We start from the raw sequence: 14,008 nt of genomic DNA, 5'->3' as shown, positions 1-14,008 counted from the left end.
TTTGAAGAGCCAGTGTCCACACTAAAATAATAAACCACTATTCAGAAGATTGCCATGAAATGTAGTTACCTGCATGTTCCCCATAGGATGCATCCCATTAGGTTTGGTCATGCTCTGACTCTATTACCGGGAACGTGGTTAACAGTGAAATCTCAACTATTGGACATATTGCCATGAAATGTCCCCCTCGGTGTAAAACTTAGTCCCGAACAATCTGCAAAACTAACATTTCCATCAGCCCCAACTCCATTTTGTATTTATTGCTAATGTGTGACAATTCCAAAAATCTGTAGGTGCATTAATTCTGCATCTGGTCAAATAAACATAATTAGTTTTGAACATGTTTTAGTAATACAGTGAGCGAGAGTAAATCATGTTATGATGGATGATTTATTGTTTTCTTTCATTTTGTTTAGTTGATTTGGTAACCCCAGTAACTCTTTAGTTACTGGGGCATCCTGAAAGTAGGGAATTAACAGTAGTCCAACCTAGTAAAAAGTATTGGTCCTAACACAGAGCCTTGTGGAACTCCATAGCTAACCTTTGTGTGCATGGAGGATTTATCATTAACATGAACAGATTGGAATCTGTATGATAGATAAGATTTGAAACAACCTAGTGCAGTTCCTTTAATCCCAATTTCATGTAATAAAATATTGTGATCAATTGTTTCAAATGCAGGACTAAGATCTAACAGAACAAGTATAGAGACAAGTCCATTATCTGAGGCCATGAGAAGGTCGTTGGTGACTTTTACCAGTGCTGTTTCTGTACTATGATGAACTCTAAATCCTGACTGAAAGTCTTCAATTAATTCATGTCGGTTCAGTTACAGTTTAAATGTAAGTCTTGGCTTCATCCCAAACACAAGGTGAAATTCAACACTGACTGTCAGCTCATTCAACAGACACATGGCAAATACAAGGGGATGGGTCTTTTGCAGAGAAACAATTTCACTGTAATATATTCACTATATTGCCAAAAGTATTCGCTCACCTGCCTTTAGACCCATATGAACTTTAGTGATGTCTCATTCTTAATCCATAGGGTTTAATATGACGTCGGCCCTTTGCAGCTATAACAGCTTCAACTCTTCTGGGAAGTGTGTTTATGAAATACATAATACACAGTGCTCGCAGTCTTCGCTCTAATTCATCCCAAAGGTGTTTTATCGGGTTGAGGTCAGGACTCTGTGCAGGTCAGTCAAGCTCTTCCACACCAAACTCACTCATCCATGTCTTTATGGACCTTTGTGCACCTGAATTCATTTATTTCGATGCGTGAGCGAATACTTTTGGCAATATAGTGTATGTGCAAAAAGTATAAGTGCTCAATGACAATAAAGGTTGTTGTTCTTTAACTCCTCAGTTGTGTTATGACCTGTGATTAGTGACGGTTGTTGACAAAGCAGGAAAATGGTCCTATACTTTTGTTTATATGAAAAAGCTTTGGAAAAAAGTAGACTTTGACTGTGAGCCATAGATTCTTTACATAGACAGGTCAATGTGTCCATCATCATGATAACTCTCACTTCCACAGTTCTGAAGGTAAAGGTGTGTCAGTGTTGAGTTAACAGCTTGTTCGTGTGCCCTCTAGTGGCCTCTAATGGTGTCAGTTACAGGATTGCAGCCCAAACAAACTTCATACAAACCCTTTAAGCAGTAAATGGAGATGACCTGAGCGCAGTGAGTGTCTTTGAAGGATCACAGTATAAATACACATGGATCTAGAAGTTTCAGTTACTAGTAAATCAGTGTCGTGCACAAAGAGCAAGAACACTCCAATTAACTGTGTGAAAAATAAATATTTTCAATTTATTAAATATCTTTTGGAGAACAGTCATTATTTTAAAAAAGGGCGACTGTAGCGCAGGAAGGTAGCGCGGTCTTCCTCCAATCTTGCAGTTGTTGTGTGAGTGTATCTGATTGTGAGTGTAAATGGGTGAATGAGAAGCAGTGTAAAGTGCTCCGAGTGCCAATAGGTAGAAAAGTGCTATATAAGTGCAGAACATTTACCATTTTACCGTTTAAAAAGATTAAAGATGAACAAAACACCGCACAAGTAAAATCTGGCGGTTGTTCTCAAAAAATGAGTGACTTTTTAAGAAGGAGCTTATAGTAGGGAAGGACACCAAGACACCTTGGCCTCCTCTGAAGGCTTAAGCAGCTGAAATGAGAGACTGTACAGACATCTAATGTTCTTCAGCACTCAAAGTTTTAAGAGAGAGTTGCAGTGAGAAAAATCCCAGATGAAATGTTGGTAATTAGGCATGTAGGAGACTCTGCAGCAGATTTTGGAAGTCAGGTACAGAAAGAGGCCGGTTTTTCGGCTCTCTGAGGACAAAATGAAGTCTTTTCTATTCTCTATTGCTCATTATATGATTATTTAATGAATGTGGGTTGTTGTATTTTGTAAAATGGCTACAATTTGTAATTAGTTAGTAATGAATTAGGTTTAAGGAAATCATTTTCTTTGAGCTTATTGGAGTTTGTATGCAGAAACTGGGATAGGAGAGTTTTTTGTTTATAACATAATATTGTGTTCATGCCAAAGATGCTACAGTATTTATGATGTTTTGTCAGTTCTTGTGGGCTCAGCACTAATATATGCATGACACAAACAAAAGTGAACTGAACTGAACTCTAGGATTCAAAAAGCTGAAGACATAAGCCGTTCAGATACCACAAATTTCTTTTTAAATTTTGACCATTTCTTTTCTAAAAATCCGCCTCTCCCAAGTACTCAAACTGAATAAAATGCAAACATCATCAGCTGAAATGTTTATGAACTACTATCATCAAGGTTCTGCTGGTTTATGGGAAACATTGAAGGGGGCAGCAGCCTGTGTAGTCGAATGGTTGTAGTTTTTAGGGGAGATGCTGCACCTCAACATTTAAGTCACACACATTGATCCTGTTCTAACCTTTTCTTTGGAGAACTGATACAAGACTGAGACAAAACGCTCATTATTAAAATAATGGGACTAAAACATTGGGCGTTAGGACCCAGCATCAGGACGTGGCCCTGTCTGTCCTACTCATAGTGTGCAGGCAGACGTGCAGGGAGAAACGCGGCTCCGGTGCTGAGGCAGGACGCTGGAGGAGGGACAGACGCTCTTTGCAGCATCAGCCGGTAAGACTCCACGGTTTGTCACATTGTGGGCCTCGAATGTCTCCTGGAATGTCCAAGGGATTGAGGAGAGGGACGCAGGACGAAGTCTGTCCTAGTGTTGGTGACTCACGGATATTATTAAGCCCGTTTTTACATCAGGTCCGCTGATGTCCAATAAATTTGATGTATGATTGTGGGTTTTCTCGCATGTTAGTGACGTGACAGAGTAGTGACGTGCAGCTCATGATGTAAACAGGGATGTTGTAGCGACCTTAGTTCACATACAACTAATCGACAAGGAAACTCCATTTGAAATTAAACTGACTTTAATACACCTCAATATTCTCCAGGTCATTTTACAAGAAAAAAAATTCCAAGAACTTTCATATGATGGTATTTGCAAAACAGTAATGAAATTAATAATAAGCTTTTCTAAAATTAATAATTGTTAACTCGGTATGTTTGAATGTGTCCTGACCACATAATCTAGGGTCCTGACTCTCTGCATTTCTTGCTGTTCTGCAGATCTTATGTACTGAGAAAGAGGCAGCATTATATTTAGGCGAAGCTGAGCAACAGATTAGTGAACAGATTAGTCTGAGCACTAAACATCTTACGCTTACTTTAAACACAGGTTATATGTATTTACAACATATAAAAAGCCTATGTGTCACCCGGCTTTGTACCTTTGGGCATTGAGCCTCCTGAAAAGTCTGACTAGTCTATGGAGGTGGGTTTTAAATGACACAGTCTAATTATAACATAACTGTAGTCAAAATCTGATAAATCTGTCTGATCAAATTTCTGAACGTCATGTTCACATCCTGGGAGATGCTGTTCTGTTTGTGTCCAACTCTTTTCCCTCAATGAGACATTTCCTCTTACACTAGAGCTGGGTTCTAACACGCTAAAAAAACAGCATTAATGCTTAGAAGGGGGGAAGAGAGTATCTTTAAAATGTAAAAATAAGCTATAAATGTATATATGTATATATATATATTTAATTTTTTAATTTTTATTTTTTTAAGTAGCCTCAGAGCTGCATCAGCTGATAAGCCAATGCATCAGTTGCTTACTGTTTCTAATGTTAGGTAGCTGATAGCTGTTCCACATGCAACTCCCAGCCCAGATGTTGTTGTCCAACTGATTTCTGCAGTTTAAATGGTGAACAGTTATAGGGAGCCATGTGGCTCAGTGGTAGAGAATTGGGTTGGGATGCAGAAGGCTGTGGGCTCAAATCCCACCAGGTGTGTCCCTCCTGCTGCTGGCTCCAAGTCCATACAAAAATTGAAGGGTGATGGCAGGAAGGGCTTCCAGTGTAAAAACTCATTCCACATTAACATGCAGAACACATTGTGTTGTGGGGACAAGCTGAAAACTGTTAATCTTTTTAAATGTGTAACAGTTAAAAGTAACTGGTGGATGTTTGCGGCTGGACTTGAAAATGTCTGTTCATTCACAACAGCCATTTAACCTGACACAGCTTATAATCTGTCTGGCAAAGAAGAGTAAAACATTGCTATTTGATATTTGAAGCTGATTAAGATCCACACAAAGGTGCATCTACCAAATACTGACTTAAAGAGGGGAATATTTCAGTTACTGTTTTTTTTTTCCATTTGAAATTTCCCTGTAGAAATCTTTTTTCACATTGATGCAAAAAAAGTTTTTTTCCTTGTAAATATTTGGCATAAAATCCAAATTAAACTGACCATGATTTAATCATTTATTTATTTATTTATTTATTGGCCTTTCAGCTTATCCTGTGAGTCCAGGGCCGCCACAGTGGATCCTTTTGTTCACATGTTGATTTTTTATGCCGGATACCCTTCCTGACACAACCCTGCCAGACATTTTAACAGCAGTGTCAAGCAGAAGTATGCTGTCCAAGCTGGAAGGGAGAATGGTTCCCATCCTCTGCATGACATGCTTGGTGATGCATAGAAGCACCTTTAGTGTAAGACTCATACTAACAAAGTGTAATACTGAGTGCCACAGGAAATCCTTGCTTCCAGGCCTTCAACCTTCATAACTCCTTCCTCTGAGATACTCTGATTACATTTTTAACTTTATATTTAATTTTTATTTTATTCTCTTCTTATATTTATATGTCATGTTCTTATGCACAGTTTCCTACTCTGACATGGAGCCTCTGGAATTTATAAAGTATTTCTGATTCTAAATCTCTACACAATCAAAATATATATTTTAAGTTCATAACATTATGTTGGAAAAGTTGATTTGATTTGATTTTCTATTTACAGTTATTACTTTATCATCAGCTACAGTTCTTTATTTACAAATTGACGTGTTCATTTGAATTATTTTATGTGTCCCTTGATTAAGAGTGTAGTTCCTACCTGCCCGGGTTACGGCGGACGGTTGTATGTGTGACACGGAAGAAGAGCGTGAAGTTATCCAGTGAAATTTGGTACCGTAGTGTCCTGCTGTTTATTAATTATCACAGGAGAATATTATTATTACCCACATCACTGAGATGCTGGAGAATCCTACACGATGCAGAAAAACATGGTTACAGTGATCTTGTTCCAAGCGTTTCTCTGTAGAACTGATACCAGCGTTAGTCCAGCTAGTCTCCCCGATACTGCAATCAAACAAAACGCTCAAAATCACGGCCGTTATTAGTCCCCGCTGTCTGAGGACAGTGAACTTTAGGCGTTAGGACCCAGTATCGGGACTTGGCCCTGTCTGTCCTGCTCACGGTCTGCAGGCAGACGTGCATGGAGAAACGCGGCTCCGGTGCTGAGGCAGGACGCTGGAGGAGGGAAAGCAGGTCTAAGCCGCATCAGCCGGTAAGATTCAACAGTTTGTCGCATTGTGGGCCTCGAATGTCTCCTGTAATGTCCAAGGGAGTGAGGGGAGGGACGCGGGACGGAGTTTGTCTTAGTCTCGGCGACCGGCGGATTTTATTAACCCCGTTTTTACATCGGATCCGATATAATTGATGTAGTATTGTGGGTTTTCTCGCGTGTTCGTGACGTGCAGCTCGTGATGTAAACAGGGATGTGATGCGTGACCTTAAACCTTCAACAATTCAACAACAAACCTCCATTCGAAGTTAAAATGACTGAAGAAAAATTCCAAGTACTTTCAGATGATGGTATTTACCAGACAACAGTGAAATAATTAATAACCTTTTATCAAATTAACAACTAATAACTTGTTTGTTTAAGAAGCATAAACATAAATGACATTACCTCTACATTAGTTTTAAGGACATATTTTCATACCTTTTCTTTTACAGCAATGATGTTGGTGACAATGTACATAACATTACATTAAAGTGTCAATTTCTGTGAAATTTTTAACAATTACAATATTTTAAAATCAAATTTTCACTCCAAGCACGAGCAGGATTCATTTGGAGTAATTTTTCCAATATTTCAAACATTTTCACTAGTTAGTTGATAACTTTGTCTGCTTTGACCATTTGTTTATCACTGGACATGTAGTAGACAGCAGATTAATCAAAACGGGTTTGCTGACAAGGGATAAAATGGCAGAGAGGCACCACATGTGATGGAAATAACTTCAGAACCATGAGCTCTAAATCTTTAAACTGAGAGGTACTGTGTAGACGTTCTGGTAGAGTAGCAACAAAAAGGTTCTGGCGCAGATGTAACTTGAATACCTCGTCTGCCATGCAAGGACATTTAGAGGACCTTTGTGTTTGCAGATCTGCTCATGGTTGCTTAAAAATCCAACAAATGACCCTGGGGAGAGGCACTCAGGCTCAGGTGGTCCATGTTTTTTTTTAGACTGCTCACATCACAATCCTGGTACTGTGAGGCTTGAAATGATCATGTTTCCCAGAGACACCGGGGTGCTGGCTTATTTGGTCTCCTTTTTTACTTCACAACCAGCTCATTTGTCTCCATCAAGAGCTTGTAAATGAGCTGATGGAGCCAAGAGCCACTTCCTCACTATCTGAACAGTAACAGCAGAGAGACTTCACCTAATAATAAGTAATATTTATTACGTAAATAATAAGTAATAAAATCTTGCGATCAGTGGTATCGAATGCAGCACTAAGCTCTAACAGAACAAGTATAGAGACGAGTCCATTATCTGAGGCCAAGAGAAGATTGTCGGTGATTTTTACCAGTGCTGTTTCTGTACTGTGATGAACTCTAAATACTGACTGAAAGTCTTCATACAAATTATTCCTGTACAGGTGGTTGCATAATTGTTTCTTTTTCAAGGTTATTGTATTTCAAATCAGTCAATTAATCGATCGATCAATCAAACAAAACTATTTATATAGCACAGATGATTGACAGCTGAAGAAAAGTGTAGGAAGCAAAGACAGAAAAAGCTAAAAAACATTCAAAACAGTGATAATGATAATGTCCATAACATAAGTATACTTTAAAAAAAAAAAAAGTCAATGACAACCACCAGATGAGGTTATGAGACTATAGGACAGTAAGACCGAAAAAAAAAATAAAATTACAAAAAATGCTAAGACAGTAAAACTAATTTAATTAAAGTATACATAAACATATAAAAATGAGGAGTAAAACATCATACAAGAAAAAAGAATAAAAGAAAGTAACATAAATGACATCTAAATAAAGGCAATAAATGAGAAGCACACATAATAATATTTTAATCCAAAGCAAGGCTAAAAGGTGGGTCAAAGAATTTTTGAATTATTACAGAAGCTGACAGGCAGCAGAGTTCTGAAACTGTGACTGGTTTATGAGGTATCTGGGTCGACCGGAGAGGAGAGCATTAGAATAGTTCTTTCTGCTGGATATAAAAGCATCAGTATTGCAGTGTTGAGCTGGACCTGCTTGTATTTCCCTGTGAGCCTGGTTTTCAGATCTATATTAATACTACTATTAATAATAGAGACTGTATTGAATCCTGTGAGGAAATTGTTATTGGACAGCTACACATAGAACATGGCACTACTGAAGGGGTTTTAGTGACACTCCAATATGTAGGAAAGAGGAACCTTGTGTTTTAGCCACAGACACTATCATGTATTATTCGAATATTCAAAGTGTGAAACTGAATAGGATGGAGTTACTGAGAATCCAAGCACTTATTGTCAGTTTCCTCTTTTTCTAGCTTCTTGGTCTGCCGCCATTAAGACAGCAATAACAGCAATAAAACATCATGGGAGGTGTAGCGGTTGACGTGGACACAGGCGGAGTGAAGGCTCCAGACGGAGGATGGGGCTGGGCGGTGCTGGCTGGCTGTTTTGTCATCACGGGCTTCTCTTATGCTTTCCCCAAAGCAGTCAGTGTTTTTTTCAAAGAGCTAATCAGGGAGTTTGGTGTGGGATACAGCGACACGGCCTGGATCTCGTCCATACTGTTGGCCATGCTGTATGGCACAGGTAGGCTGCTGCGTGTACAACACCACATACACAACAGCTGGAGTTTTGCAGCCCTGCAATTAACCTTTACACCAATATCTGTACGACGCCCCCTAAACACACCCAGCTGACTGGATTAAATACACTTTGTCCAGGTCCTCTGTGTAGTGTGCTGGTCAATCGCTTCGGCTGTCGTCCGGTGATGATGGTGGGTGGGGTCTTTGCATCTCTGGGAATGATCCTGGCCTCTTTCTCCACCTGCATCATCCACATCTACCTCTCCACTGGGGTCATTACAGGTCTGACTGTCTGCTAAAAGCTTCCTACCTTCCAATAAAGTGTAGTGACTTTTTCAGTGTTGCTGCTCCAGCTAGTTCCATTATGATTATAAGGCTGTGGGGGCCAATGTCAGCAAGATTTATATCTGATCTAAAATCTGCAGAATATTAAATAAAAGAGATAAAGACAAGTGTTTAGTCATTTGTTTCTACAGAGCTGACAGAAAAATAAAGATCACGTATTCTTCTCTACTTACCCCTCATCAGCTGTCGTATGAGAAATAGTCACAATCTTCAAATTATGTTTTTATTTTAAATTTGATCACTTTGAGCCACTACCTGCCCAAACAAGAGCCAGGAACAGATGCAGGAACAAATTCCCACTGTCTGGATGAAAACCCATGAAATGCTGTTTTGTCGAGTTTTGTCAAATTGTATCCCGAAACCTCCCGCTGCAAAAATACTGCAGCTGTTGAATGTACAAATTCACCTCCAAGTTACTCGCAAAGTGCAGAGCCGGTCACTGTAAAATCAACAAAATGGAGGCACAACTTTTGTATTCTAACATGGCACCAGGAACATCATGTAGAAAAAAGAGTGACTTTTGACTTTAAAATGTTGTAAAGTTGATAAATTTCAATTCGATTAACTTGCGGACTGCTGAAATTTAATAGGAGCCTCAGGTGGATTTGATGTGCAGATTTTCCACAAAACAAGGTCTGTATATTATGGCCCTAAATTCTTACAGTGGGGTCGGATTTCAGGTAGGAACCTTTATGGAGAATGTGAAAAGCAGGAAACGCTTTGATTGTAACACTGTAATCTGTGTGTATAAATATTAATCAATCAATTTCTATTAAGAGCAGCTGGTGCAACGCCGATCTGTCTGTAGGTTTGGAACAAACATCCTACAATGAAACAAGAGACTGACCAGCCTTCTTCTGGGGAATTTGCACTTTACATGTTTTCACTAAACGATGGAGCCATAAAACTCTCTGTGCTTTCTGCAGGTCTGGGATTAGCCCTGAACTTCCAACCATCTCTGATTATGCTTAACCGCTACTTCAGTGAAAAGCGTCCTTTAGCTAACGGGCTGTCAGCAGCAGGAAGCCCTGTGGCCCTGTGCTGCCTTTCGCCACTTGGCCAGGTCCTCCAGTACCAGTACGGATGGAGGGGGGGCTTCCTCATCTTGGGTGGCCTTTTACTTAACTGTTGCGTATGTGGGGCCCTAATGAAGCCTCTGTTGTCCCCCAAGGCCAAGGGCCTAGAACAGGACAAAGCAGAGACAACAAAACCATCAGGGAAGAAGCCCAAAGCTAAACTGCTGGATTTCTCTGTCTTCAAAGACTGTGGTTTTGTCATCTATACTGTGGCAGCATCCATCATGGTGCTTGGATTGTTTGTGCCTCCAGTGTTTGTTGTGAGCTATGCCAAGGAGCTGGGAAATGAAGACACCAAATCAGCTCTGCTGCTCACTATACTGGGCTTCATTGACATTTTTGCACGGCCCACGTGTGGCGTGATTGCAGGACTCAAATGGGTGCGTCCTCGTTGTGTCTACCTCTTCAGCTTTGCTATGATCTTCAATGGGGTTACAGACCTGATTGGGTCACAGGTATGTGAATGTTTGCTTGCAATGCACTGGAAAGGAACTGCTAAGTCATTTGATAAAACCTGCACATGCTTGGTTTGGTCCCTCTTTGCCTTTCATTCATATGTTCATACTTGTCCTTAGGCCAACGACTATAAATCTTTAGTGGTTTTCTGTGTCTTCTTTGGCATCTCGTACGGCATGGTGGGAGCGCTGCAGTTTGAGGTTCTCATGGCAATAGTTGGCACTGAGAAGTTCTCCAGTGCCATTGGGCTGGTCCTGCTCATGGAGGCCATTGCTGTGCTGGTGGGGCCACCGGGTGCAGGTCAGTAGGCAACAGAATTACAGCATGCACCGACATGAGAGTTGGGAAATCTAGTTAGCATGATGTTTCCTTAAAAACAAACCATATTTGCATGTGCAAATTAGTTATGTATAAACTAAACTTCTAGGAGAAATGGTGCACACACACATTTGGACAAATACACAGCAAGTGCAACTGTATGTTATCATACGGTGGACCTGAGAGCTCACGGCAAAACCACAACTCAATGGAAATGGCTCTGGGAGAAACTCTAAATACATTTACAAATCTAAATGTCTGTTACTTTCTAGTGTTCCCTGGAAGCATTGCTATAACAGTGGTCTTCACAATGGTTCTGCTTTTGCAGCGCGTTTCTTAATGCTGCACCTGTGTTGTCAAATTGATGATTTGCTTGTGTTTTGTCTATTTGCATGTCTTTTCTCCATTAGCTGCTAGCTGCTGGTTTTAGGGCCACCGTATTATCCAGCTTTTAACTGTGAATATAAATTAGGATCCCAGTATCTCAGAAAACAAAAGACTGTTTGATTGCATTCTTCCGTTTGATATCCTAAGGCTTGTGTCTCTTTCCTATATTTCAGGACGACTTCTTGATGCCACCAAGAACTACATGTATGTCTTCCTGCTGGCAGGGAGTGAGGTGGTCCTCTCAGCTTTGGTTCTAGCTACTTGTAACCTTTTGTTTATCAGAAAGAAGACTTCAACACCAGCAGACAAGCTTGAGAACATCACAATGACAAATGATGAAATGAAGACCGAGGTGTGCAGCAGACTCGCAGAGAACGTTGAGGAGGAGAAAGGCGAGGAGAAGGAGCAAAAGAAGGATGAGAAGGAGAGAGGTAAAGAGAAAGCAGAGGAGCACAGGCCAGGAAGTGAAACAGTGGACTCACAGGAAGTGAAAAGATTCTTAAAAGAGCCTCAAACAAATGGTGAGATGACCGTCAGCCCTGAAACATGCCTGTGAGCAGGAAAGTATTGGACAGGAGCTATTGCTTAAACCTTGGTCACTGCCTTAGCAAATGTTAAGAGTCGTTACTACATATATATGTATATTTACTATATGTCCGCAGTATTTTATCACTTTATTTTTTTAAATGTGGTAGTTAGTACTAGACATAGATGAGCTCAGTTATATTGCTACTTTGCAATGTAACTTTGAGTTTCATAGATTTTTTATGTACTCACCTGCAAATAAAAAAGAAAAGTTCTATATTCTTAGTGTCAACAAATCCAACAAAAAGACCAATATTACAACAATAAGAACAATATTGTTCTTGTCAATGAACTCTTCATCCAGCTCTCACTGCTGAGGTTTGCTACTGGCTGAAGGCACAACTGCATGTGTTAAAGTTAAGCTAAGTTGAAGCTGACACAACAGAGTCATGTCTTCAGTTCATTGTCCAACCTTTTATCACCAGTTGAACCACCAGTGCAGAACAAGCAGTATTGCATGAACTCAGCAACATACTTTATTCAAATTGAAACACCAGCGCTTTAGAGTGTGGAAAACACAACAATGTTTCACCTGACATTTCACAAAATATGACATTTGAGATAACGAAAACATTGCTTGTCCCTGATTGGACCGAACAAAAGTAAGTGAAGATCAGCATAAGTATAAAAAATACTTCAACCAGTCGCATAAGAGCCATGAGCCTGATGGTAAAGGTTTACTTCAACAAAAGTACGCAGTGTTGTCCCTACCTCATACATAATGAGAAATGGCCTTTTTCATTTCTGTTATGTAAAACGTTTTGTGAAATGCAGTTGTGTGTTCTCTTGTTGTGTTTTGGCCAGTATCTTCGTTTTATGAATTTTCCTGTTTTCTCTTTTGTCTTTGTATTTTCTTCAATGTCGTGTTGCTGTTATCACTTTAAATAGTTTTAATCATTTATACCTGATTTGTTGACGGTAAGAAAAATTTTGAATTATGTCAGATCGGTCCTTAAAAACATAATTATGCTTTTTTTTTTTGTTGTTACAGTGTGTTATGAAGAGTCAGGACAGCTTTGTTGTCTAAGTAGGAACATATGCTTCAAGTGTTTAGTGTTTGCTGTGAACAAACCCGAAAGGCTTGTAATCCCCTCACTATCTGGTCTAATCCAAGCAAAGGCATCTTCCCATATGGTCTGTGTTTCCACAGTCGAAGCGGATTAGAGGTTCTCGGTGAGAGGTGGGGTCTGTCAGATCAGTATTAAAGAGTTGGTATTATGGCTCCTCTGGACTCCTTTTCTTTAATGATGAGTGTATTTTAAATGCATTTGTGACTTTCGATGTTTCTAAACATCCCAGTTTCCTATCTATCCTCCAGCTGTAGTTGTTTCATAAAGACCTGAGGTCTCTGCCCAAAGACTCTTCAGAATGTGAACCATCTGGGATTCAGTTTATTAGTGGAACCAGAAAAAATGCAGTGTGATCAGGATTTAAAAAAATCAGAAACTAAGGTAACTAAATAAAAATTCAGTAGGAAGACAGAATTAGCATGAACTTAGACTGGACTGGATGACTACATAAAGCGAGGCACTAGATTAACTAAAACAAGAACATAGGGAAAAGACAAGCTACACTGAGAAAATAGGAGAAAGGAGATAAGAATCAGGTTGTGTGAGCTGTGAATTAACTAAAAGCCAAAACCTGAAGCAGGCTACAAAAGTCTAAAAAGACTATCATTGGTTAGTATGAATTAACTGAGATGGAACCTGAAAGCTGAAGAAACTAAAAAGACTCAACATGAATCAGGCAGAATGAACTAGGGGACTAAAAACAAAGACAGTAAGGTAAACTAAATATGCACAGCATGGGCAAAGCTAATGAAAAGTGGACCAGACTTCAGGACCAGAGAGACTAAACAAGAGAAAAGCAAAAGATACCAAAAAGAAGCTGATCCGATAATCTGGCACAGAGGGATAAGAATGAGTACTTCTTATAGTCAATTGTAACAAGAATCCAGTTTGTGTGTGTGTGTGTGTGTGTGTGTGTGAGTACTTCTTATAGTCAATTGTAACAAGAATCCAGTTTGTGTGTGTGTGTGTGTGTGTGTGTGTGTGTGTGTGTGTGTGTGTGTGTGTGGAGACAGGGAGATGTACCAATCAACAGGGTGGAGGCAAGTGTGAGTGAATGGGTGTGAAGCAAACCGGGGCTGTGTGTCCATTTGACAAATATTCCTGTTTCCTTCACAAACCTGAAATATTTAACTTTTGGGAGCATTGCAGTGTTTTTATGATGTTCAAAGTGTGCAAGCTCAGGCAGATTTCATGGGGGAATATTGGCTCTTTTACGTCGGTTTTAGTTGCATTGTGTTTATTTTTGGACGTTTTGCGTCTCTTTTGCATACTTTTAGGTCTTGTTCCTCATTGTTG

At 39.7% G+C, this 14,008-nt stretch overlaps 1 protein-coding gene across 3 annotated transcripts; it reads left to right on the top strand.

Moving 5' to 3' along the window:
• The first annotated feature begins 12 nt into the window (after nt 1-12).
• Nucleotides 13-12,862, top strand: slc16a3a (solute carrier family 16 member 3a). Of its 3 annotated transcripts, none has more exons than XM_067476011.1 (6): nt 13-3,132; nt 8,209-8,479; nt 8,614-8,757; nt 9,747-10,351; nt 10,472-10,652; nt 11,231-12,862. In XM_067476011.1, exons 2-6 carry the CDS (start codon nt 8,257-8,259, stop codon nt 11,611-11,613), a joined length of 1,536 nt encoding a protein of 511 aa, XP_067332112.1. In that variant the 5' UTR covers nt 13-3,132; nt 8,209-8,256; the 3' UTR covers nt 11,614-12,862. The 3 variants fall into 3 exon arrangements, with proteins under 3 accessions (XP_067332112.1, XP_067332113.1, XP_067332111.1); XM_067476010.1 differs by lacking the exon at nt 13-3,132 and adding an exon at nt 5,157-5,924; XM_067476012.1 differs by lacking the exons at nt 13-3,132; nt 8,614-8,757 and adding an exon at nt 5,153-5,924.
• Nucleotides 12,863-14,008: the final 1,146 nt, after the last annotated feature.

The sequence above is a fragment of the Channa argus genome, chromosome 15 (assembly GCF_033026475.1).
Source record: "Channa argus isolate prfri chromosome 15, Channa argus male v1.0, whole genome shotgun sequence".
NCBI lineage: Eukaryota > Metazoa > Chordata > Actinopteri > Anabantiformes > Channidae > Channa > Channa argus.
Note: the sequence above shows the minus strand (reverse complement) of the source record. Positions and strands in the feature narration are given on the sequence as shown.

Coding starts and splice junctions, on each gene's coding strand:
- slc16a3a (XM_067476011.1), top strand. CDS start 8,257: ATGGGAGGTGTAGCGGTTGACGTGGACACAGGCGGAGTGAAGGCTCCA. Junction 8,758..9,746: donor CTCCACTGGGGTCATTACAG/GTCTGACTGTCT, acceptor TGCTTTCTGCAG/GTCTGGGATTAGCCCTGAAC. Junction 10,352..10,471: donor CAGACCTGATTGGGTCACAG/GTATGTGAATGT, acceptor ACTTGTCCTTAG/GCCAACGACTATAAATCTTT.